The 27,405-nt window shown below is 35.7% G+C and overlaps 1 protein-coding gene and 1 non-coding gene across 5 annotated transcripts in view; both read right to left on the bottom strand.

Annotated features, from left to right (window-relative positions):
- The window catches only part of ABCA6 (ATP binding cassette subfamily A member 6), a 51,939-nt gene that overhangs the window by 10,703 nt on the left and 13,831 nt on the right, over positions 1-27,405 (bottom strand). For 3 of the 4 annotated variants that reach the window (XM_039859211.1, XM_039859212.1, XM_039859210.1), the window contains 18 exons: positions 26,343-26,490; positions 24,801-24,969; positions 22,409-22,467; positions 21,109-21,219; positions 20,561-20,736; positions 20,233-20,352; positions 19,835-19,973; positions 19,132-19,222; positions 18,128-18,267; positions 14,877-14,993; positions 13,709-13,892; positions 13,157-13,323; positions 10,982-11,115; positions 9,596-9,733; positions 7,128-7,235; positions 6,167-6,340; positions 5,831-5,944; positions 1,410-1,526 (listed from right to left, as the gene is read on the bottom strand). In XM_039859211.1, coding sequence (XP_039715145.1) covers positions 1,410-1,526; positions 5,831-5,944; positions 6,167-6,340; positions 7,128-7,235; positions 9,596-9,733; positions 10,982-11,115; positions 13,157-13,323; positions 13,709-13,892; positions 14,877-14,993; positions 18,128-18,267; positions 19,132-19,222; positions 19,835-19,973; positions 20,233-20,352; positions 20,561-20,736; positions 21,109-21,219; positions 22,409-22,467; positions 24,801-24,969; positions 26,343-26,490 — 2,406 coding nt within the window. The remainder of the gene's footprint in view (positions 1-1,409; positions 1,527-5,830; positions 5,945-6,166; positions 6,341-7,127; positions 7,236-9,595; positions 9,734-10,981; positions 11,116-13,156; positions 13,324-13,708; positions 13,893-14,876; positions 14,994-18,127; positions 18,268-19,131; positions 19,223-19,834; positions 19,974-20,232; positions 20,353-20,560; positions 20,737-21,108; positions 21,220-22,408; positions 22,468-24,800; positions 24,970-26,342; positions 26,491-27,405) is intronic. The other variant, XM_039859213.1, reaches the window with a different exon arrangement.
- Positions 1,227-1,345, bottom strand: LOC120600409 (5S ribosomal RNA). Its single transcript, XR_005652188.1, has one exon. It is a non-coding gene; the product is annotated as a 5S ribosomal RNA (ribosomal RNA).

The raw sequence follows: 27,405 nt of genomic DNA, 5'->3' as shown, positions 1-27,405 counted from the left end.
TGCTGTGTTATTCTTTCTTCATCACTATTACATTCAGAAAGTAACTCATTCCTCCCAAATAATGTGTGACAGATCTAGGTTAATGTAGTTCACTTTACAAGATGGCTCATATTTTAGGAGTGAAATGTTTTTAATTAAGCAAAGGGATACATTTTCAATTGAGAATTCCAGGCATTGCTCTGCCAATGGAAATGTGTTTTTGCAGATGGAAGGCTTTCCCAGGTTCCCAAGAACACAACCAACTAGGGAAGCCCTCTACTTTCTTTAAAGCCACTTTGTTCAGCTGATGCAGGTGCCTAACAGTATGTTCCTGACTGAGCTCTTCTGCTCATCTGACTTTTTCTTTCCATTTGAATCATATTCCGTTTATTTAATGCCTTCTGGTCTTTTTTTGCTTTGATGCCTTTGCTTCCCCCTACAAGCATGCTTCCCTCCCCTGCCACTCTCTCACTAATTAATTCTTACTCATTCTTCAGGACTGTGTTTAAATATTGCTTTCCCTAGAAGAATTCTCTGACATTAGCTGTGCTTGGAACTCTGCTCCTCTCTTTTGCAACCTTTGAGCCCCCTGCACTGACTTGTTTGAGGTTGGTCTTTGCCTCCACTAAGCTCTGTGAAAGGAAGAACTGTGCTACCTTGTCCATCAGGTGTCCCTGATTACTAACACGGCACCTAACACAGAACAGTGTTTACTATATATTTTTGAATAAATGAATGATTGAATGAATGAATGGAATTGTACACGAGTGTATTCTTCACAATGAATAATGAATATCCATTAAACTAGACAACATTTTTCAATCTCACATTAGTTTAGAATTGCATTTAACAATGCTTATGTTTTACCAAGTGCATATGGCAAAGCTTTTTTAACAGATTTATTGAGGTTAAATTTTCATGCCATAAAATTCACCCATTTTAAGTGTACAATTCCAGGATTTTTAGTAAATTTACAGAGTTATGAGAGCATCACCACAATGCAACTTAAAACATTTCCATCACCCCATACCGACACCTCATATGCATTTGCTGTTACTCCCCATCCCATCTCCAGTCCCAGAAAACCCATAGCCTAATTTCTGTCTTTATAGAGTTAAGCAAAGCATTTTATTTATTTATTTTTTAATTTAAAATTTTTTTATTATTTTTAGGCGAGGCAATCCTTGGTTGACTTCACAGATTGCAAGGACCTTGTCAGCTTACAATCCCTTATTTTTTATTTTTTATGCCTACAGCACCTGGTCTTCCTAGGTGGTCTCCCATCCAAGTACTAACCAGGCCCAACCCTGTTTAGCTTCTGAGATCAGACGAGATCGGGCTTGTTCAGGGTGGCATGGCCGTAGACTAGGCAAAGCATTTTAATAGGTTGTATATTCAAAATTAATGAAGTAGTTGATAATATTTCTTACCTCTGCCAAGAAAACTAGAAATCCATTCAAGGTAAACGGGGGAAATAATACCATGCCAAAAATCAAGATGGGTAAGTTTAAATGACTTAAAATGATGTCAAAGAAGTTGGCTGAGATCTACAAGGCAAATTGAAATATATTACAATATATACTCAGTCCATTGATATTTGAGAAAATATTTAAGACATAGGTGTTCTTATGATATAAATCCAAATTTTCCTACCTGCAGACACACCCCTTTTTCAGAGAGAAGAGAAAGGATGAGCTTTGTTAATGAGAATATATGACCTTTAGCTCCCACACAGAAAATTCTTTGAAAAATCTGGAGATTTAGGTGAAAGCTAAAATGACCAGACTTCCTGAGGATGCTTTAAGTGCAATCTAACACAATAGGATAAAGAGAAAAATTACCTTTTTATAGCCAATGTAACAATATCGTTAATGTATAAAAACCTATATACATTGAAAAGTTATATGGTCGATTATAAAAAAAAAATCCATGCTGCCTCTCACCTAGACTAAAGCTTTTCTGTCATCCCCGCTCCATTATTTCCCCATTCCAAACAAATAACTTTTCTGAGATTGTGCATTCTGACTGTAATGGACTCATTTCTGTTAGATTACTGGTAAACGTGGGGGAGGAAATAAAGATAAATTTTTATTGTTCTAAGGATCACTTTTTCAGTCAACAAGTATGTATTGAGCACTTTATTGAAGCTTGCTTGGTCTTATTGTGTTAATTATAATAAAACTAGTAAAAATCATACTAAATTCACCGAATATTACACCAATGCCAGGCATTAAGAATTTAGCATGCATTGTTTAATCATCACAACAACTCTATCTTGTAGTTATTCTTCTTATCCTTCCCTTTATAAATGGAAATCTAGGGTCCAAAGACATTAAATAATATACTCGCTATACAGTTAGTGAGTGACAAAGCTGGAATTCAAAACTCTGTGTGGGTGTGACTGCCAAGTCTTTATGTCAGAAAGCGACACTGTTTTTGAGAAATTGTTATATAAGGGAATGTGTGGTTACTACCTGAATTTACAGTTTGGGGGGAATATGTAATCCACATATAAAAAACGATTGGGAATAGAACCAAATAACTTATAATCAAGTATTCAGTAAGAGCACAATAAACATTTTAGATGGCAAACCCAAAAGATTTTTCTCATTTTACAACAACCAATGCAATCCCTTTGCAAAGGTATTGCACAATTGCTCACGTTTACATATTTCTCTTCTCTTAGTTTCCATGACATCACACTTTTCTATTTTTTCTCTCATCTCATCTTTGACAGCTGTGAGTCCTTCAGTCCACTTAACTGACTCTACTTATCCTACCAGACCTCCAAGTTTCTACCTAGTGAGTTGGTCTTTTCTTTCTTTCTCATCCATTGGAACGAGACGGGATGTCGAAATGCAGCCAAGGAAATACTCCATGGTGCAGTGTGCTAAGATGTGCTCCTTCCTGAACCTCCACCACTGGGCTGAAGGAAGGGGACTGCCTTACCATATCCAGGGAGTGCCACAACTTGGAGATACAAAAGTCCATTGGACTCTAGAAAAAATTAACTCTTAACTGCGACTTCACTCAATGACAGGAAGACAATGCCTATCCTGTCATTCCAAATATACCCAAGGTCACAAAAGGACATCTGCCCTGACCATTAACATATGATACATTTTTATATATGATCCTGTGAGTTATAAAAAAAATGACCTCAGTCCTAAGACTTACACGATTTAAAGCTATACTAACTGCATGATGAAAGACCAATTTTCATTGTACATGTCCTCAATATATATTTTGAATGAAATTGTAAGTTCTTTGTATCAGGCATAAAGTTATTACAAACCGCTTGGGGTCTCTGTGAAGATGTATGATTTGGTCTACTAAAATCAAGATGTTGATCAACACAGACTTTAAGTTCGTATTGTCAATCTTGCTATCATCTTGTGTTTTTTGACATGAGGAATGACATAAGGTCTGAGACCTCAGTTTTGTTTCTGAGTCTGTCACTAGTTTTTGTGTGACCTTAAACAAGTTACTTAATCATTTTTCCCCTCTGTAAACTGAGGTGAATTATCCTAGATGATCTTGAAATGTTTTCAAATCTGACACCTCAATATTCCAAATGGAGCTTCTTTTCTATGGTATAAAAGTGAAATCAACAGACAAGTACACTAAAATGATAAATATGAAAAAAGAAAAACTCAAATTATAAACACATATACTGTAATACTATGATGTAATTATTTTTACATTTTTGAACAAAAAAATCTTTATTGTATAAAATTTACTTTGCCTCTGCAATACTGCCTTATTTTAATCCATAATAATTCAAAAATACTTTGCAGCAAAGGAAAAAAGACATCCAATCATATATGGATATATTTTGATTTGAAAAATAGTGTTTCAGCGTCACATGTTCGATTCTCTGCTGTGGTCCTTTACTTGCTATAGTTTGTGCGCCTCATACCTTAATCATCACATTAGTCCACAAACCTAATAGAAAAGGTGTTCTACATTATCATGGCTTTTTCTAGAAATAATAAAGTCAAATTTCTTCATTGTTCATATATACACTTGCAGCTGAGTAATTATGCAAGAGACATTCATCATGATAACACAGATTCTATTTCTCTTTCTACCATGTATTATAAGAACTTTGCCCGTATTAGGGAAAAGGTCTCCACCCTCTAAGCCAACAGATGAAAGCGATTGTTCTGAAAGATTATTGCGTATCAAGTTCTGGGAGGTCTGTCATATTCTGTCAAATTGATGCACTTTGAAAGGATTTGGCTGAGATAATTCTGTCCACATCGTTTTCCAACCCAAAACTTCACTACAGAGTCTATACCCATGAGATGAGCTCCTTACCTGCTCTGCTTTTCTGCCGAAAGCTGAAGGATAAGGGACTTGGAAATGGTTCTATTGTTGGTACTGAGTGCTCCCTTATCTCAGACATTATCAAATCTACGCAAATGGGATGAACTGTGAGTATCAGGTAAACCAGGGGCTGATTTTTCACATGACACAAAGCAGAAGTGCACTTATCTGGACGTGTATGTGCCCCAGCCTGGAATGGCTTCTATTTGAGAGCCAACACAAAGAGTGAAAAAGACATAAAGAAATAGGAACCATGACATTAGGCTGCTGATTACTTAGGACTGAAGGACAATAAGCATGAAGAGTGTCTATGAGAGAACTCATTAGGATATTTCTAGCCTCACTCAGGTTGTCAGTACAAGCCTGTCAACAGCTATATTGGCCAATAAGCCTGATATTGCTTGAAAATGAGCTCCAAAAAAGACTTCATTTAGAGTTGAAACTATTTGAAAACAGGAAGTATGGACACAAATTCTTTGTTCATCTTTGCTGGACATATACAAGTGTTGGCTGAAAAGAAATCAACTATTGGACTCTTCTACTGACATCTGTACTGCTCACCCAGCACCTGGGTTGGCATTGGTTAAAGGCAATAATCTGCTAACTGAACAAAAATGTTTTGACACACCAGGCCTTGGAAGACTCACAGCCAGTCTACCAAGTGAGGCATCTCTGTAGTTCTTTCTGTAACTTCTGTGCTTGGACTGAGTTGTGCTGATGGTAGTTAAGAGGGATAGCGATAGACACTACCTACTTCATACTGAGAAATACAATCTAGAGAAGCTAAATCAGAGTACTGTACACTGAGAAGGGATAAGTTAATAGTTAGCTGCTGACCTGAACAGTCTAAGACTAATTTCTTGCAGTCAGTGGGTGATGTCAGATGTATTTTCTTAGCAGATGGCCTCTTGTGGTTTCAGGAATCCCACTCCAAGAATTGGGAGCCGTGTTTGCAAGACAAACATTCAACCACCATTTGAGGATATCTGCTTAAAGGCACATCAGTGCTGGGATTAGGCACCCTGGGCATCTAGAGTCTTGGTAAACATTTCTATCCAAGTTTTCAGTAATCTTGGATTTTCAATAATCATTCATTCTTATTTACTAATACATTCTCTGCCACAGGAATAAAAATATCTTTGATGTCTGAAATTATTAGCATCTGTGGTTAAAAGACATCTTCTGAAAGACTGTAGAAATAGATTGTGGTGTTAAATATTATAAAGCTAATTTTTGTTCTAGTGTCTCCAGGAAGCCCTGTATTCTGAAGGATCCATAAGCTCAATAGTAGTGTCTTGAACTTCAGGTTATCTGTTGGGTACCCCATACACTCTCGTTAAAGGGTTCTACATAAATTCTGTAGGAATGTTACCAAATCAGTAACAAGCTACAGACCTTCTCCTTTTTTATGGAATAATTTTAAGGAATTACTTTTTCCATTGCTTAAGTCAAAAGTGACTATATTTAATGTTACATTGAAAGTTTAAAAAAGAACTCTATGTTTGTATTTACATATACTTACAAAAAAGAAGCAAAATGACCAAAGGCCACTATTTTTTCTCTTCTTGCGAAAAATAAATGATATTACATATGTCAAAAAGACAAGAGAAGCTGCATAACCAATCGAAATTACAACCTGAAAATAATATAAATAATAATAAAGTCAAAAAATGAAATATTAACTGACGAAAATATTAAATTATAAATAACTTGAAAATATTTTATTGTACATGCACTTTCCATGTTTTTTGAGTTATGACAAAATAAAAGTGAAAATATCTTGATTGGTTATACATCAAATGTGAAAATTTATCATGAATTACTTTATAAGATATTGTCTATGTAATACGTTACTTACCAGTGCAAACACTATTCGACTTGTGATATAAATGTTCGCCATGTTTGCTATGCAGAAAATTAAATACATTAAAAAGAGAATAAGAATGAAGAGGTTAATATCCACCAGTGCCTGTCCACACCAGTAAGCAGAAGGGTACAGGCCTGAAATCCATAGCTGGGATTTAGCTCTCTTCTGATGAAAAAACACAGGATATACATAGATTCGATTAAAATCCAAATCCAAAACAAACAAGTTGGAAGATATTTCGAACACAAATCTAATCTAAGCTAGAGCTTTTAAAAGCTTCTACTAATTTTAATTACACATACACTGTTCAGGAACCTGAGTACTAGAGAGCCACTTCCATAAAGGTGACCACTTTGAACATGAGCATTGTTTTATTTGGTAGGTTAGATTCACAATGCCCATTTAACTCATGCATCATACAAAGAAGAGCAGATCTCACAATTGCCAAGGAATCTCCTTCAAAAGACATATTATTTTGTGACCTGAAGGATAATACATTCCCTATTCTCCAAATATGTGCTGGGAGAGTTATTGGCTCAGAATGGTGAAGGATGACCTCATATAAATCTTATTTAACTGTTTGCCTTGGATAATGGACACAATCAAATACAAATATAACAACAACAACAACAAAAACTGTGTTCCCCACAGTAGAAAGTCTTAGATCTGGTCTTTGACTTCAACATCAATGATTTCTTCTTTGTGGTTAGGAAATAATGAGTTGAGAGCTTTATAATATCCCTCTTTGAAGGTTTAGATTAACTTGAATTCCTGTAAAATTATTATACTTTTCTTGTAATTTTGAAGTGAAAAGTTGTGTTTTTAGAAGTAAATTTTCTGACTTGACAGAAATAATACTAAATTAAACATACATTTAACACATACCATTTAACATACAATTACTGAAGTAGCTAAAGTTTCTTTTTTTTTTTTTTTGTCCCCCTTTTCTTACTTTGTAATCGCTGACACTGCTCATGGCGATGTAAGGAGAAACGCTGCACAGAGTGAGAAGTAAAAACAAGGAGGCTTCTGGCAGCCCTGTCCAGAAAAATACATAATTCTGCAAACATAAAAGGTACTTTAAACTAGTGAATTAAAACAAAATTAAATAAATACAGAAAACCATAAAGAAATGTGCTTTTTGAAATATCGAAGAATCAAAATAAAAGTGTACATCTAGTTCATCAAAATCTATGCATGGAGGTGGGAGAGGGGAAATGATTTCTGATCATGAGGCTTCAACTCCTAGTGGAAAAAAAGAGAAATAAAAAACTCAGGACCCACTTCAGGGTATATATGAAAAAGAATTGGAAGCAGTGAGTCTCAAAGAGGTATCTGCCCACACATGTTTACAGCAGCGCTGTTCACAATACTCAAGAGGTGGAAGCAACCTAAGTGTCCATGGACAAATAAATGGATGAACAAAATGTAGCAGACACATACACGGACTAGTATTCAGCCTTGAAAAGGAATAAAATCCTGGCACATACTACAACATGGATGAACTCTGAGGACAACTGTCCACTTTGAGGATAGTTACAAAAATACAAATGCTATATGATTGCCCTTATATGAGGTATTAAAAGTAGTCTGATTTTGTAAAAACAGAAAGTAAAATGGTGACTGCCAGGGTCCGGGGAAGGAAGTAATGAAGAGTTCTTATTTAATTGGTGTAGAGTTTTAGTTCTACAAGATGAAAAAGTTCTGGAGATCTGTTTTCACAACAATGTGAATATACTTGACATTTCTGAACTATACACTTAGAAGTGGTTAAGACGGTAAATTTTATATTTTGTGTTTTTTTACCACAACACAAAAAATAATAAATCAGGAATTACAGCCCTAGAGAAACAGATTATTCAGGCCTGAATGGCGTGCCTTTCTCGGCATACCTCGTGTGGACACATAAAGACTTTGGCAGCTGGGGGGATGTGCTCTGAAGCACAGACATAAAAAGACAAGTCGATGCCACTGAGCCCATCTTCAAGGAGATGAACTTTATACCAACCCCAATTCGTGTCTGCCTGAGGCTCGGCTCAACCTCATGTAGGGCACAGGACTGCCTCCTGTGCAGTAGCCCGTCTCAAAACAATTCCACAATTCTTAAACTTTACTTAAGGCTTTGGAGGCTATATCTAGAAAATTTTCACCAGGTGGGGAAATGCATACTGTCTTCGTAAAGAGGGCTGAGAGAAGAATCTGTGTGCCTCTGGGGGTGCTAAGAGTAACCACAGGGCCTTGGTTTGCTTCGATCTTGAACAAACAGGTGATGACACGAAGACACTAAAGGACCAAGAGGGGGTAACATCTATCTCTTTCTACTACCAGCTGGTTCCACTTTCTTGAGAGTTCCCTTTAGAGACCTGCACTCTTGAACCATCCCTATTCTGATGGTCAGTGGTGGCTTCAACCCACAAAAGTATACGTCCATCGCTGACCTCTGCAGTATAGTCCATACATCTGCTCTTGTGTGTACCCCCAGCACCACTAATGCAATGCAGCCAAAACTGAACTGGATCCCTTTGTCACAAAATAGGCTTCCCTTTTCAAAAGCTCCATTTCTAGTCCTGTTTCCTGCTCTTCCAACCTCCTGGTTTGAAAGAGTTGGAGTCAGCTGTGAGATCCCTCTTGGGTATCGATTAGGCTCTAACCAGAAAACCATAACCACTTTCAATACTTAAAATAGAGTGAAATTAATCATGCAATGGTTACAGGGGTGGAAAGAGCAGAGACGGCAACAAGGATGATGAAGTGAGATGCCACTGTCATTTCTGGGTTGGAGGGATGAAGGAAGGAAGCGATGTGACTAGAGCTCAGGTGCAGGATCCTTTTGCTCTCCTGGATCCTGCCACTGCCTCCAGTTTTCTAAATCCACACTAGAGCCAGCTGACAAAGAATCCTGAAAATGCGGCCTGTGTGTATCAGACACACTTGTAATGTGGAGCAACTATGGGTAGGTGAAGGAATTCATCAGAAAGCATATAGCCCAAGAACTGGCAAATTCTCTTTTGTATCAGTCAATCTACTACCTATTTAGTCAAGGAAGGGTCTGCCAACAAATTATATTAGATTTATAAGATAAGACTATAAAGCAGGGTTACAAGTGCTCTTGATTTCCAATTCAGTGTACATACACACACACACACACACACACAAGCACACACACTCTCACTCTCTCTAACAAACTCCTGCAATCAAGTAAGTATTAGAAGATTCCCTGGGAGGTTATGACATAATATGGAAAAGTATTCCCCTATGAGAATTTTCTGATCATAATGAGAAATAATCTGTTTAAAATGTTAGGCAAAAATTAATTTTTTAGGATTAACAATTAATTATAAATATTTAGAAGTTAAAATGGAAAACACAGGTTGGTTGTCAAATTCCTAATTGTTTGGAATGAGTAAATACAATACTTACAAAAGGATATGAGCCTCTCTCAGTTCGAATATATTGTGTATGATTAAACATTCGAAGTAACCCATTGCTGATGATATTCATAAGAATAGGAAAACAGTGCAGTCTCTTGGTATTGCATACGACTGAAAATCTATAATCCTGCAAACAAAACACAGACAAATAAAACAATGTTAATTCTAAACCATTAAAGAAGTAAATGGTTTTATATGTAAGATCCTAACGGTGCCACATTCTAGTTGTGTGACCATCTTCAAGTTAAATGACCTCTGAGCTTCAGCATCCTTATCTGTAAAAGGGTATAATAAATGGGTTGTTAAACAGTTTAAATAAGATAATGTATATCAGGCCATAGCACAGCGGATGGCACAGTCAGCAATGTAAAATTTATTAATATTACTAATTTTAGATAAGGAAATTTCAGTTGATGGGATTCAAAACGTGGCCCTAATATAATGCTGTCAGTTTACAGTGAGCAAACAAAGGAACAATGATTTTCTAGATAGGAGAGAAGCATGGGATTTATAAAATGTTCATAGTTATACTGCCAATGAATCATTTTCACCCTTTCTAAGACGATGTTTATGTTCTTCATGTTTATGAAAATATTCATGCATTCATCAAGAGGCTCAATAATGTTTAAGTATTACCAATAGTTTATATAATAAATATCTTAGATACGTAACAAGTAAAACAACAGCTAAGCAATGTAGTTTCTCCCAGTTGGCACGAAGAGATTATTTAGTTTAGGTAGAACTGAATTCAATGATACATCTTCAAAGGCTTTTGTTTTTCATTTCCCTTCTGGCAAGAAATGAAGAGACAGTTTCATTTAAATTTATTCCCTGCTTTTCGCTGGAATTTAAGTAAGACTCAGAGTATACTTGTGATTAGGATGTATTTTCAAAGTCTTGTTTCTGGAAGGATCTTTATTGCTTGCTTATGTTCTTTATTCAAATTGAAACTTGTTAAGACAGTAGGCTGAGAACACTTTCCTCGGAGACTTCAGGTGGCTATTATAGTATTTAATATATTTTCTCAATATATAAGAAGATTGTTTGGATAGTTAGCCATTGAATAGGATCCCTTAAATTCATAATTATATTGGTTGGTAACTATAAATTTTAATATTTTATTAAGTCTGACTAATGCAATTATATTTAGCTACTTTCAAATGTAAAATTCATCTAATTCAAAGGTTAAGATAGAAAATGTTTTATAAAAACTTATTCAAACTTCACAGATTATTTAATAATGACCCAAAATGTTTTCGAGTGAAGTTGCTGTATACCAGCTGGGTTGACTTTTTACAGTTTTAAAACAGCTAAAATGTAGAACTTTATTAATTTTTTCATAAAAGCAAAAACAAGAAGCAAGAGACAAATATACCTTCTGTTCACCAGAAACTATGATAGCTCCATTGTATGACAGGTCATCAGTGCTATTTCTATTTTTGAAGTTATCTACTTCCAAAAGTATATTTTGATGCTTCACTGACTGTATAAAATCTTCAATATTTGATTCTAGAATGAAATCAACAGAGGCCATATAAAGCGAGAACACGTCATTTTTTAAAAAAATAAACCACAATTTAAAGGTAATATTTATAGTATGTAAAGGGATGTCATTTCGGGCATCACAATAACACTGGCCCACGAAAGAGAACCTACTCGGTCATCTTCTATTTATTGAATCTTACTCTGTGATGAGTTAGCTTTATGATATGGTTTAATGCAAGTTAACATGTAACCATTAAGACTAGATAATTCTATTTTATGACCCCTTGTTAAAAAAATACATTTGAACTCAATCATTTGTGGCAATATACAATAATAATATGAGAAGCACTTCAAATTGGCTAGCCTAAAATGGCCAATAATAACACTCTTCTTGCTCTCTTATTTTTCAAATAACAGAAAAGTAAATATATGTAGGTGTATGCATAAAATATGAGTGTATTTTACATCTATTTTATATTTTTACATATATATTACATGCATATATATTACATAAATATATTTTTTCTTAGGAAATGAAAAATGAAGAGTGCCACTATCAGACAAAGGTTTTTGATATGTGCCTGAAGAAGAAAGCAGATGAGATTGTTTGACAGAGAAATAAGAGCTGAGAAAAACCCCTAGCCCAGCACACATGGGCACAAACAACCGTTAAGGTAAAACCAGTTTCCAGGATCTCTACTTGAGAGTGCACAAAGTCAAGGTGGGTAGATAGGTTCTGCAGCCACGGCCATGACCATCAACTGGTTAACCACGCCTGGAACAAGGAGGCCACGGGCCCCTCTCCATGGTCCACACAGAGCAGGTGGATGCTGCAAGTCCCTAAATTCAGGATACAAGTCCCTAAATTCACTTTCCAAGAGAGATTATTTGGGCAAAACAGCATGGCAAGACCTCTAGTAACTCCAGACAATTAAAAGGACAGGATGTAATGGAAAAAGGAAAAAGAATTCTAGGTTTTTCTCATTTGGACTTTGAAGTGTGAGTCCAAACTAGGAACAGAGAGGGTTCTAGCATCAGAAGAACAGGAAGAAGCCCCAGATGAATTAGGATTCCCACATTCACCTGGGCAAACAGGAATCCTCCAATTTAAAGATGAACATCTTACCAACGATCATCCGATTTTGAGACAAAAGGAACAAGATGGCATAGAAGCTCCAAAAATAAATCACAGAATAACTAACAACTGAGTATAGAGAAGAAAAAAAAAAAAGTAACACAAGCGTACGGTTCTCAGAGTACCTAGAGAGGAAAACACCTACATGAGGAAACAACAGGCAGAAGGGTAAAGAGGCAATTCTAGATCTCGGAAATCAAATATACAACTAGAAGCACTTTCCGGTTTAAGGTAGTAGAATGAATAAAATTTACTTTCTGACATCCAAATGGAAAACAAGAAGAAGAATGAGAAACAGAAATGAAAAGACCACCTTGGTTTAAAGAGGAGACACCTATAACCCCGCGTCACAAATATCTATGAAAATCAGAGTGGGTGGCAGAACTCTTCAAGAGACGACTCCTACTCTGAATATTTTTGTAACATTGCAGGCAGAAACATAAAAAAGCTTCTCCTTTGAAGTTAAATAAGCAGTAGGTGTAAGCAGTTAGACTAAAGCAATTGCTAATCTTTTAGGAGAACAGGAGCACAGGTACCAAAATGTCTTAGGAAATCTTCCTAAGTCCTGCTGGAGGCCTACAATGTCAATCAGTGTGCGTAATATTTAGGGTATAGGTTAGGCTATCATAACAGAGATCTCAAAATTGAGTGGTTCAACCAATACAGAAGTTTGTTTCTCTCTCACATACTAGCTCAGGGTCATCAGGTAGATAAGCAGCTCTACTTGATCAGGTTATGTCGTGACCCAGACCCTTCTATCTTGTCCCACCATCCCCATAATCTCTAAAATCAGAGCAAATATGCACAGTTCTTCAGAAACTGATTTCTATACATGAAGTCTAAATACACATTTTCTTCTCTTACAATTTGTTCCCCCCACCTACATAAAAATAACTTATTTCTGGGTTTAAATTTTCTTTTTCTGTTCACCTGTATTATTGATGATCAACAGGCTGGTAAGAGAGTCTTGAGGAAGTTGTCCCGGAGAGAGGAAATACAATTCAGGTTTAAATTCCCAATCACTCCTTTGAACTAACACAGCATCATATATTGTTTCCACAATCAAAGGGAACAGTGAAATTCCAAATACCAATAGTCTACCAATAAAGAAAAAGCACCATATGAGTCTACAGCAATTTTATTTATTCAGTCAGACATTTCATAAATATCTGTTGAGTACCAACTCTGATGGTAAGTGCTAAAGTTTTGAAAGTCATACCTTAGCATGCCATACAGTACTAAAAGGCATTGCTATACAAACACCAGGCTAGCAAACAAACTGTGAAAACTAAACAGACCTGTGTATACATATGGCTACTGAAGTGCTAATGCACAGGCATGTCCTGACAGTAAAATCCAGTGCTGCATTTATCCATCCTCTGGCAGGAAGGTCGGGTATTAAATTCTGGTTTAAATTATCTTCTGGTTTAACCCTTTCTTGAAACTCCCTATCTAACAAAAACACAATGCCCTGATACTCACAGGGTCCGAAGCGCTTTCTTTCCACGTTTTAACTTTAAGAAACGGAGCCGTGCTATTGCACAGACCTGCATTCTCCAGAGTTCCAAGTCACTCACAGCCTTCCGCATTTCAGGGAAAGAAGAGGAAGCTGGCTCCATTTCATGTAGGCTTTCTGTGTCTCTTCTCATCTCTGCTTGTTCAAAATCTGTATCATTACACATGCATCATTAATGCTGTCCTTGGGTCATCACAGTTTTCTCTTTTTAGTAATATTAAAAATCATTTTAGAATGTTGTGGTTACAAAACAAATGATATAAGCAAAAATTATGTTTATCATATCCACATTCAATAAACTCAGTGATAAAATACACTGAATTTATACCAAAAGAAGAATTTAGTAAAGGGTCATCTTATTATGTCCAGTCTTTGAAAAGGCATAGGAAGTCTCATATATAACACTATCTGAGGGATTTCAAGAAATCTTCTCCATAAGAATAGTCAGTCACTGATGCCTAAATGTCTACTATTAAGCTATCAGTAAATTAGAACAACAGGTAAAAGACTACCGACTCTGAAACCACCAGACCTGTACCTGATTGCCAAATACATGACTTACAAATGGCATAATTTGAGGCAAATTACTTAACTGCTCTTAGGTCTGATTTTCTCATATGTAAATGGTGCCAATGACACTTGGAGAATGGTCATTGTAGGAAGGCAATGCAGTATATCCACACATTGATTAAAGTGTCTGGTATAAACGCTCCATAAATGACAGTTTTTACTATTATCATCCACTAAAAAACACAGGAGATGAGTCTAAGCATTTCTTCCATTTAGACCTTAGTGGAATTTTGTATTGCACAAGCTAAGACTTCATGACCTTGATGGAGAGCCTTTCACATCCTCAAATTATGCAAGAAGCAGTGAGCATCTGAGAATAGGAGAAAACTACTAAAGTAGGAAGCAAATAGTTTCCAAAGAGAAATGTGGTATATTCCAAGAAGGGATCTGTGCTCAGACCAGTAATGATGTTAGCAAGCCATGACAGCCCTTCTCAAACAGCAAAGTCAAATGTGGAATTAGTCACTTTCTTTAGTGTGAATGATGTGTAAGATGTTATAAATACTAAATTGACACATGGTACTTTTGGAAAATGGTTGTATATGACTATACAAATGGATTTACCTTGCTCCACAGTTGATTTTCCTTCCACTTTCATGAACACTTCATTCAGAGTTGACGTGGAAATGTCATAACTCACCACACCCTGGCCAGAACCCTTATCAAGATCACTGAAAAGGTCTACGGTGACAGATAGGAATAGATACATTTAAAATACCACATCGATAACTTAACCTAGAAAAAGATCACTTAAAAGATGACGCAGAATATTGTTCAGAAAATTTATGTCTTTGCAGTATCAGAGTAAGCAAAAGCAAACTTTCACTGGAACGCTCTCCCTCCCTGAAATAAATACATCGGACCTCTCCCTCTATCCTCAAATCATCTGCAGTCTATCATCTAATCTCAGCTCATGAACTTCCTATAAGCTTCTTGAGGAAATAAGAGCAGTCAGAAAGAGCACCATCATCTCACTGCCACACCACAAGTCAACGTGTACTTCTACCCGTATTCTGGGTCTTCCTTCTATAGAGGTGGAAGACTTGTAGCTGCTTTTACCAAAGGTTATCTCTTTGACATGTGTTCTGAATTCTATCCCCTTTGGGCATCTTGAGAACTTTCCAAAGTCATCTGTTCTCTCTCCCTAGCTCTGTCCCTCCCACCCCCCGCCCCCTCTCTCTGCAACTCAGACATTCAAAGCTGTTAACTATTCCCTCCTACTAGAAACATTTTCTTCCTTGAGTTAATAAGAACATATTCTCCTGTATTTCCTTCATCAGGACTCTTGATTTCTACCACCTCTGACTCTTCCTCTACTTTCTCCCGAGGGCCCAGTACTAGATCGCTTTCTGTCTCCATACACTCTAATCCCATGCCTTTGCATTAAATCCATCTATATGCTAATAATTCTCAAATTCAATTCTCACTTTGTTCTCTGATTTCCAAAATCTTAAACCATCTATATCCTTGGCTATTTGACAACTCCACTTAGAAGTTTAAAAGTATCTCAAAGTCAATATTTCCAAAATAGGACGTTAACTCCTTCTTCTCCATTCTACCCAACTGTTCTTCCCATCATTTCAAAGTAAATGACACCACTTTCTAGCCAGTGATTCAAGCCAAAATTCTAGAAGTTCTCTTTGCTTGTTCACTTTTCCTCATGCTCCACAGACTGGCCATCAGCCAGATTCTTTAGATTTATCTCCAAATATGATTCAAATCCACCCACTTTCATTCCTCTTTCAACTGGTACTATGGTAGCTCAATGACCATCATCTTTCATCTACACCTCTGAAATGATCAGACGGCTGGTATCCCAGGGTGCACTCTTGTTCCTCTATAGCCAGAGTGGCCTTTTATATCCAGAGAATGAAAATATAAGTCACATCACATCAATTCCCCATTTAATGACTTTTGGTGGTTTCTCAATACTTTAAAAAAAAATTCAAAGACCACACCGCAGCCTCTAAAGCTCTACATGAGTGGGTCTCGATCTTCCTTACAGCCTTACCCCATCCCCACTTGCCACTGTCCTCCCTCACTCACCGACTCCAGACACTCCCTTTTCCCCTCTGCTCGGAATGCTTTTGAGCATTTTCTTCTTATGGCATTCTGACTCTTTTCATATAAACTCCAACCTGACATCAGTCATCTCTCTAATCCATAATGTCTTGTTTATTATTTCATTACAGAACTAACACCATTGGTTTATTGCATGCATCTGCTTCTCCCGCCCAGTGCAATGTAGGTTCTATATGGGTAGGAACTCATAAGTCTTATTTAATTCTCTATCCCTAGAACCTTGAGCAGTGTTTTATATATAATAGATCCAATAAACATTTATTTTATATCTCTTCCATGGTGGATGCTTGGATGAGGATGCAAGCTCCTTTGAGAAGCCTCTCATGTGCCACTTTCTACACTAGGTGGGGTGATGGGCCAGCAAAATTACTGAGAGGAACCAGATGAGTACCGAGGTTGTAACAGCACTGTGTTTCCCCATGGCCCACACATGGCATGCAGAGGACCTGGGAGTCCCCTTATTTCCTACAAGGACATAAATATGTCATTGGACTTGCAAAGACCTGGATAAGGAAGCTGCCATGGGCTCACACATCAACACCAGGGACTTTGGGTAACAGATATTCTTGTGATGGTATCAGCAATATAACTTACTATTCCCCTTTCCCTACCAAAAAAGAAGGTGGGCTAATTGCATCTCATTGCACATTAGTCCAAGAACAGAATAACATAGTATAGCCCACCTTCCAGGCTACTACGAACAAAGAGAAAGCTACCGTATTTGCAGGTGAGACTAAATCTAATTCCTGAGCATTTGTCTAATCATCACTGGAATCACCCAAAAGTCTATTTAAATCAGGCTTATAGGGAGTTCGAGTTTAATAAACTAAATGTTTCAATAGAAAGGAAGCTGTTTAAAACAGAAAAGACTGAGAGACACATTTCCCCACAGCACCCATCCCACAGAACAGTCGTGAGGACTAAATGAGCTGACGCACATGGAACTATTAGAAGAATGCATGACTCACAGTAAGCACTGTACGAAGAGCTAGTGGTTATTGGGATTACCCATCAAATGAAGCCTAGGTTGGTACTGCTACCTGGCAGACTAGACCCAAAGTGAACTCTTGTAGAATAAACAAACTACATTTTTCTCTATGAAATAAATACATACCCAATTAAAGTGCAGAAGGAGACTTGTGGCAGACAGCTTGATGCCTCGCCCCCATCTTTTCTGCACTCACCCATGCCCAGCAAATCCACTTATTAAGAATATTCTGCACTCACCCATGCCCAGCAAATCCACTTATTAAGAATATTTTTTTTCTGGGCTCTGAAGTATGCCAAGCTCATGTTGAACACAAGCCAGATCGTTCAGAAAATTAATGCTCCCAGAAGCATCTCTTAACCACTGATGGATAGGGAGTAGCCAATAAACACCCCAGGTTTCTCATCCCTCTGGTGATATAACTCTGAGCCCCCTACTTACTGAGTTACTTATTTCTCCCAGTGGTATCGCACCTCAGTCGCTTGTTGCAATAACCTGCTCGATAATGCAAACTTCTCTGGCTTCCTTCCTTTCCCTTCCCTTCCCTTGCTCATGTCCCCATTCCCTACTGGTGCTTCTAGGCATCAATTACCCAACGAATTGCACTAAAATCCTCGTCTCAAGTTCTGCTTCTTAGGGAACCCAACCTAAAACGAAATCCAAGTCCATTAAACAATGAAAGTTATAATAATAATGTGAATACTTGTTCCCAAACTTCATTCCATTGTAATCATATTTAAGTTACCTGGAAATTTATCTGTCCTTTCCACAGGCAAAGTATACACAAGTTTTTCTTTGCTTTCTGTTTTTAATTTAGCATCAGGGATGTGATGATTAATAAAGGATGTTATTTTTTCTGGATCACATATTTCATTTCTGTACAAACTAATGTTTAAAAGAAAAGACAATTCATTTGTGTTTTTGCCAGTGCTATCACAAAAGAAGAGCTTTTATTGAATACCTAGCCGTTGAGTACTACTTTTCTTGGCTTTAGGAAACAAACGAAATGAGTAAATAATTCTAATACTAACAATGCCATTGGTTTGAAAAATCTTCTGATCTATACAGAGAAGGTGTATAAACTCGAAACAACTACAAATATATAAACAAATACATAATGGAATTGAAACTATATGTCAAGCAGGAAGATAAATAGAGGGAGGTGAGATTATTTGGCAGAAGAACCTCCTTAGGGAAAATAATTACTACACCGGACCATGCAGATATCAGAAATTAGTGGCTAATAGGGAAATTTGGCCAACATGCATGTTTTGTTTGGCCAGAGTCTTTGTTTTTGTCCTAATTCTTTTTGCCTGAACATACTTTCTTGTTAGACACAGTCGTTTTGAGACTCTGCTACCAGATTTGCAGCCACTTTTGATATTAGCTTCTGAAATTATTTGATTTTGTGCTCTTTGGAAAAATGAAAATACAGAATTGTATTGATCAGTTGAGGAAAGTGGAGGGTGGGAAAATGGTACAGGTTTAGGCTGCACGGAGCAGCGACCTGGAAAGTGGTCCATGAAATAGCCCTGCTGTGATCTGTCAGCTTGGGCTTATAATTTTGAAATTTTGCTTATCACAATGATGTTGAAATATAGGAAAAGCATTCGGGAAGCAATAATCAACACAGCACGGGAGGGATAAGCATAAGGCCAATTCTCTTTCATATTTGTCTATCTTTTTACACACCAGTATTGAAAATATAGATAGATAGATAGATATCCAATCTATCTCCATAGCCTTTACCTTAAGTGATATCCAAGACCCCATTTTCTCTTCAGAAAGTCAGAAGAGCCTGCACACTTCAGTCTCCCATTGGACATGATCACTTTTCTATCTGAGTAAAAAGAAGCAAGAAAGGATGATAGGAGTCATTTCTTCCCTCTCTAGAAGATAAAGATGAGGAGCAAAAGCTCAGATTTCCAAAGGAGAAGTGTTCTGTGGAGTATTACTATAGCTAATGTCCATTTAAAAATCTGAAATATGCATTAAGTCTACGGCCATACCACCCTGAACGCGTCCGATCTCATCTGAAATACACATTAAAATTGATGCATTTAAAATAAACTGATGAATTCCATTCATTTTAGTGCCGACTAATATTAAAAAAACAAACAACAACAACAAAAAACCTAAAAACTACCTGGGTGCATTTTCTACTCTGGATGCTATGAAATGAGTGGATATTTTTCAAATAAATATACGTTAAAGATTTGGATATTTAAATTAATCAAAAGCTGATCTGGAAAATATCGCATTTTTTCATTAGTGGTCAAAATCCAGCAAATAAACAGTCAGCGAGGAATTCTGCAGTGGGACTAGACTCCTGTCATCCTCCAGATTGCTATGTAATATAGGCACACCAAGGCATTGGGAGCAGGGCTCTTGCCTTGGGAATAAATATTTCCCAAATCCTTTATTGTAATACTGAGAGAACACCAACAATTACCAGCCAGGATGTCAGCCTCATCCATGAAGTTGGTACTCAAGAGAGTCACACGGTCTGCTTTGCGTTCCTTGAGAAAACTCCATACTCGATGTCTTGAAAATGGATCCAACCCAGCAGTTGGTTCATCCAGCAGCAAAACCTACACAGGATGACGATATATAAGGTATGTCTCTCTCCCATGTTAACTGTTTCCAGAAAATAGTATGGATAACAATAAAAACCAAAAAAAATAATAACCATCCGTCCATTTATGTCCAACAGACTTACCTCCACAGTCACACAGAGAAGATTCTCTCTTTATACATTACAGTGAAAGCATTGCTACTTTTAGTGGTGAAAGGGTTTGACTTTTCACTGATATTCAATCTGCATTCCTCCACATGTACAATCACACTTACTTGAGGATCTCCTAAAATGGCAATCCCAAGTGTCAGCTTTCTTTTCTGTCCTTCACTTAAATGTTTAGCAAGGTTATCCTGAATGTTTTGTATGTCCAACTCCAATAAAATTCTTTGTACCTATATGAGAAAATATACAAAGCTTAAAATCCAAGATGATTCATATTGTGCAAGTTTAACTGTTTATTGCAACAGTAGATATTTTTATAGGACCTCAATGTCTAAATTTTATTCATAACAGGACAGATAAGTCATGAAGAGGAATTCTGTGATCGTGATTTAACTTGGCAAATAGTTGGCAGTTTAGTTAATCTAAGCATGCATTTACCTCTTGTTCCACTTCCTGTGGCAGAATCCCTTTTATTTTAGCAAACAGCCTGAGGTTTTCCTTCACAGTGAGCATGTCAAATTGAATACTGAATTGAGGACAAACACCAGTAATCTTCCTGATTTCCTCCAAGTCTTGCATTTCAGAGAGATTTTTATTGTAGATGGTAACTGATCCTGAGAACAGAAGTGAAAAATAACTTAAAATTGGCAAGATAATATATTTTATTAATGCTTGGAGATCTTATTCAGGAAAATGAATAAGATCATGGCTGTAATTTATTAATAATTAATAATTCTTTCTACATGCTCAGAGTAGTGTATATTCCCCCTAGAATATTGCATAGCAATGGAATAAACATAATAATTTCATAAAAATTTGGGAAATATAAAATATATTTGAAATGATACAGTTCTGGTAAATAACTTTAGATAAACAAACATTATTTTCTCTTAAGCAGTCAAATATAAACCTTAAAGAGAGAAAGGCTACCTGTGACCTCATTCTATTATCAGACATCTTGCCTGTGAAACATTTTTTTTGCTCACCTTCTGTTGGAACAGACAACCCATTAAGGATGTTTAGCAACAAAGATTTGCCAGCTCCACTATGACCCAGAATTGCTGTAATTTGACCTTCATATATGTCAAGTAGCAAGCCTGTTTTTAGAATAAAATATTAACATTATTACTAAGAGGGCATTAGACAGGGCTGGTTCAAAAAATAGAACAAGAAAATTTATCTTAGTTGTATATTCTGAAGCATTTTGATATTTTAAAATATATAACATTCAATATTTTTTTAGGTTGCTAAAATAACATGCTTTCTGCAGAATATTTGAGAAACAAATACGGTCACTTGGAAAATAAAATTAAGCATAATTCTAAATATTAATGTAATACACGTACTTGTTGGGTATATACATGTACATTTAAGAATATGTAAATGTATTTACGAACTTTGATCATACTCTCTTCTGTTCCAGCCTATCTCTTCAAATATTAAACAATAAACATTTTCCATGGCATTAATTGCCTTCTAAAATATATTCACCAAAAATTTATATTTCTCCCATGCCCATTTTTCTACTCTTTTGTTATAAACTTTTTATATTTACATGTCAGTAGAAAAATCACTTAGTCAAGAATCCATTTTTTGTTTGTTTGTTTGCCCTAAAACCAAGTGAAAATCAAACTTTATTATGGAAAGTTACTGGACAAAGTAAAATAAAATTCTTAAGAATTTTACTTGTAAAAATAATTTACATACCTCCTAAAAATCATTATTAATAAAAGCAAGATGTCCTCTATAAAACATAGCCACTAATTTTGATGCTTAAATATTTGTTATAGGAAACTATATTTGCTAGAATATTTAGTATCAGATATGTTCATTCATTCAAACTATAAACTACGTTTGTCATGGGATACTGACTTGTGGAATTTAATTCATTGTCAATGGTATTACTCACCTTGCTTTAGTTAATCTCACCAGTAAATGTGAACTATGAGAATTTCATGGCTAGTATAAAAAATTTATCAACTTTAAATCTAGGTGTTCTTTCCTCATAGTGCAAATAAAATATTCCTTATAGCAAACTCATCTTTAAAAAACAAAGTAAAATTATATTTTTCATTGTATAATCCCATTTTTGTAGATTAACAGATCCGTGAAACATCCAGAGGATTTTACATCCAGTTCTTAATCACAGTAAATTCCCAGATGGTGGAGAAAGTGTACTTTTTTTTTCTTTTCTTGTTTTGCTTATCTCTATTTTCTAATTTTTCACATTGAATTTTCCCTATTTTTTGAACTAAAAAAATTAATAAAACAATGAAATGTTTTTACCTTTCAGTGCTTCCACTTTTCCAGACTTTTCTTTATATTCTTTTTTAACATTTCTAATTCTGAAAAGACAAAAGAGGTGCTCTCTTAGCCAACACAGAAATAAAAATGGTACAGATCATGAACAACCCTACAGAGATGCAGTGAACCAATTTATGTGAATAAGGGACAGCATAACCAGTCTACTCAGAAAGACAAAGACATGATTAATCATTTCCCCGGGGACAGAAAATAAAAGTCTCTCTAGAAACTTATGATTAGAAAAGTGTTTTGCTTAGAAAAGTAGAATGCTCTGTAATCATGTTCACTTTCTTCCTCTAGTCTTGGAACACTTGATCTTCAAGATCAGCTCATTTATCTGCATTCTGTAACCATCAGCTCTCAAAGCCTCCAAGTCTCGTTGATTAATCAGACTGTCACCTGAATTTTCCTCTGACAGCGTATATTTAACCACTAACTCCACTTTAGATATGACTGAATTTCTCTCTCCCCCCAATCTTAAAAAAAGAAAAAAATTCTTAAAAGTATAAACCTGACATCTCTACTTCCCCACTTCTCATTTCCTCCTCAGTCAATTGCCTTCTGGCTTCTGAACCACTATTCTAGTGAACCTCTTCGTATTGAAATCATTAGTGACCTTCTAATTGCCAAATGCAACAAATATTTTCCATTCTTACTTATTGGGTATGGGTCTCTATTGATGACTTTTTCCTTGTTAAAAGTGGCGGCTTTTAAGGTGACATTTTACTTTATAAGTTTTCTTCCTATTTTTCTAAATGTTCCTTCTTTGTTTCCTTATTAGGTTCTCTTCTTTCATCAGACATACCATCTTGTGTTCCACAGGGTTCTCTATGTACATTGGATCATCTCACTCTAGACTCTGTCAGTGGGTTCTCTCCTTGATTCTCATGGTTTCAACACCAACCCAATGTGGAACCCATTCTCATTCCTGAGCCAAAGCTTTAATGAATAAGCTTCAGATCAGATGACTTTCCTACACCTCCCCGACTCTAGTGAAGAATCCAGACTAAGAGACAGGATATCCAGAGTCAACACTGCATAGACTGGTCAGGGTTGGGTGGAGAGGGGACAGTGCTGCATAGGTGAGGACATTTCACATTTCTGTCCTTCACAGCAGAAGAACAAAGAACATTTTTCAGTCTGTAACTAACCCTATCTTAGAAGATTGGATATGACGATTATTATATTTGAATAGTAATATAATTTTATTTTTTGTGTTCTCAACTGGGAAAGTGGGGCTAATGACATTAGAATTGAGCTTTGGGGAATTATTTCTCGCTTGGCTTTGCTCTTTTGGGCAGATGTTTTCTATGGAGCTGAGGTTGGGGTGGGGCTATTGCCTCCTAGAAACCTTAACGTCAGGTTTAGGTTTCAGAATAGGGTCAGAATTAGAAGAAAGAAGCTGAGGCATGAGTGTTTACTCTATGCTTTTTGTTTTAGAGAGAAGTATTTCACTTTCTAGCTAGAGTTTCAATTCATTCATCTTCCTTTGTCTTCTGATGTCTCTGCAACAGCTAGAGGTTAAGAGCACAGACTCTGGAGCCACCTTCGCGGTTACGAGTGTGTGACATTGGGCAAGAGCCTTAACCTTTCAGTACTTCACTGTCCTCATGTGTTAAATGGGCAAAATAAAAGTGCCTGCCTCATACACTTTTCGTGAGAATTAAATGTGTGCTTGGCACATGGTAAGCATTATATGACTATCTTTTAAATAAATAAAAGGTCAATATTTAAAACTCTCTAATTCTTTAACTTTTGTGCATATTAGAAAAATCTACAGGGCTCTTTAAAAGCCACAGATACTGGGTGCAAGCCCACATCTCCTGACTTAGAATCACTGGAGGTGGGGTCTGAGAGAACAGACACTTTAAGAGCTCCTCATATCAATCTGTAACAAATAACCCTACAAAGTAGATATCGCTCTTGTTTCCTAGAGGACACTGAGACTCAGAGCAACTTCCTTGTTTCTCCAAGACCACACATTAAATGAGAGGGAAGTGTGGTATTAAAATCTAATAATTTGATCTCAAATTTCTTACTTCTTCCATCATACCATATAAGCCAAATGGAAGTATGGAGGAAGACACTTGGAGAAAGAAAAAAGCAAAAACAAAAGAAAGGTGGAGGACAAGAGACAGAAACAAGATGGAGGGTGATGAGACAATAGCATATGGAGCTAGGCAAGAGAATTCTCCTTTCAAGTTAGTTAGGAGTTAGAAGTAGCAGTTAGGAGGTGCTGGTGCTGGCAGTGGGAGACTTCAGAGTGATGTTCACAAAAACACACTTCTTCCTCCATGTTTTGCCTCAGGCTCATCCTACTGCTACAGTTAATAATTCATTACCCTTGCTCCCATACATTAGTATAAGTGATTACCTGATGGCCTCTTTTCCTTGGAATTCTGGAGCTATTGGTTCAAAATAATCATCAGAGGGATGCACGGGGTCTATTTCTTTCTCAGTGGTCTTATCATGAGTCCTTCGGCGTTGGAAACAAGATGATGAGTCCAAGAAAAATAATGGAGAATAACGGCGCTCATTTCCGTCTAATTAATCAAGGGGCAATAAAATATTGGATCAGTAATATTAAAATAATGATCAAAGAATCCATGTTCAGAAAAGTGCAGAATGTCTCGGACTTACAAGTATCATAGAGAAATTCTTCCTTAACTTCCTATTACTAAGAAGAAAACTTGATAATTAAGTACAGAATGAAAATCCAAAGGAAATAGTACATTATCACAAAAGTTAATAGAACTTTCAACAAAGTACAAATCAAAGGTTCAAATAAAATGCAATCTAAAGGTATTTAAAAGAATGAATGAAACCAAATATTTGTGGAAAAACCAAATATTTGTGGAAAATATGGCATAAAATTAGTTGTAAACATATCTGTAAAACTTATTAAATCATCTGACCGCAGCAATATAATTGAACATAATACTGAAATCTATATGGTACATGAATTAAAAATACACGGAGAAATTATATTTGTTCAGAATGAATACATAATCATTTCCAGATTTAAAAAAATGAGGTAGTATTTATAGTTAAGGGCCTTCAGATATAAACTAGAAGTAATAGAAAGACAAGACTACATAGAAAAATAGAAGACAACCTAAAAGACAGTCAAAGTATAAGGAACATTAAAAATAAGAACATAAATAAAGAAGATGACTGTGTAAGGAAAAAGCATTCTGATTCTAGTATGCGAAGGAATTCTAGGCTTATGTGAAATTTTTGGCTGGTAGCAAGATAAAGGAAATCTAATTGGGCAATATACTTCTGTAAATATAAACAATATATGAAAAAATTTCAGAATAATGCTGAAAATATTCTAATTTTCATTTTGGTATTATCTTTAAGGGTGGATATCTCCCCTTCTGAAATGGTCTTCCCAGAATCGGGGGAGCGAGGAAGATACTGATTATTTCACAACTGAGGTCCTTTCTAGCTGTGTTTAGTATACAAGCTGCCTTACATACTTGTAAGAACAAATATTTACTAGACAGTATTTCTACTGCATGATGGCCTTACACTGTATAAGCCAAAACCATCTTAAGAACTAATTTATTTTAGTTCATTATGATACAAATCCTAAATATCATTCTTTGAAAACACTTTCAGGGACCCTTGAAAAAAAAGTAACGTTATTTAATACTATATAATTATAATATGTATTAAAATGATCATTATTGTATATTTATAATGTGTATTATTATATTAAAGTCAAAGTCATTGTTTTTACTTAAAATTTTTTTAAACCATTAAAACTATGAGATAGAAATAAAACTCATTCAGTCTATGATGGGAAGTAGTTGTTATTCTTAATTTCTTAAAATATATTTATATAACCTTAAGAAAAAAACTTCAGTGTAATCTATATCTACAAATCAGAGAAAAACCCACTATTACTTACAGGGTAAGATTTTGTCAAAGTATAATGCCAATACCAAGTAGAAAAAAGCATCAAAGGCCAATACGAAAAAAGTTGCTATCATTACATATGAGTCTCCTGAAGGGTCAGGAAAAGTTACACCATTCATATTATAGTCCAGGTGGATAATCTAAGATTCAAACAAAAATAATAAATATTTAAATTAAACAAGTAAAAACAATTCAGTGTAGCAGCAAAAAATTATTTTAGTAAGTAGCTTTTTCAAAAGGACCTTAAAATGAAGTTATTAATGAAATCACTTCTGTTTTACAGCAATCAAAGGAATATGAGAAGAAAATACTGATTTAAAAAATAGAATCCTTGGAGGGAGGAAAAGAGGCGAAAAAATATAATGTTCTAAGAATAAGAATATAAATGATAATTCATTTGCTTGTTTTCATAAAGTCATTGTAATATTGCAAAATATCTACACTGTGCATCAAAGAACTGTACACTTGAAACCTATGTAATTTTATTAAGCAATGTCATCCTAATAAATTTAATAAAAAAAAAAGAAATACAAATGTTAGGAAGAACATGAAGAATTTCTTGAAGGATCTTATTGGTATACTGATGAGAACTTACCTCTTTTTCTAGTTATTACTGAAAATAAAGATTTGTATTTATAATTTTGTCAGGTAATAATAGCTACTATGTTCTAAGCACTGTTCTAAGTGCCTTTTTTATATTATCTCATTTAATCTTCATCATAACCCTATAAGGTAGGTCTTATTACTTTTATTTGCATTTCATATATATGATGAAACTGAGGCACACAGAAATTGCATAGCTTAACCAAATGAAGTAAAAAATCACATAGTGAGGAGTGATGAGGAGCGGAAATCAGAATACAGAAAGTCCAGCTCCAAAGCTCCATTCCTTACTCTAGAAACTATATAACTTCTCAATTCATTTTAAAATGTTATTTCATGACAAAGTTGAGTTTATTCTAAGAATGCAAAGTTGAGTCAACATTGGAAAATCAATCAAATTAATTTAACATAAAACAGATAAAAAGAGAAAAAGCATTTAATAAAATTGAATA

The sequence above is a fragment of the Pteropus medius genome, unplaced genomic scaffold (assembly GCF_902729225.1).
Source record: "Pteropus medius unplaced genomic scaffold, Ma_sr-lr_union100, whole genome shotgun sequence".
NCBI lineage: Eukaryota > Metazoa > Chordata > Mammalia > Chiroptera > Pteropodidae > Pteropus > Pteropus medius.
Note: the sequence above shows the minus strand (reverse complement) of the source record. Positions and strands in the feature narration are given on the sequence as shown.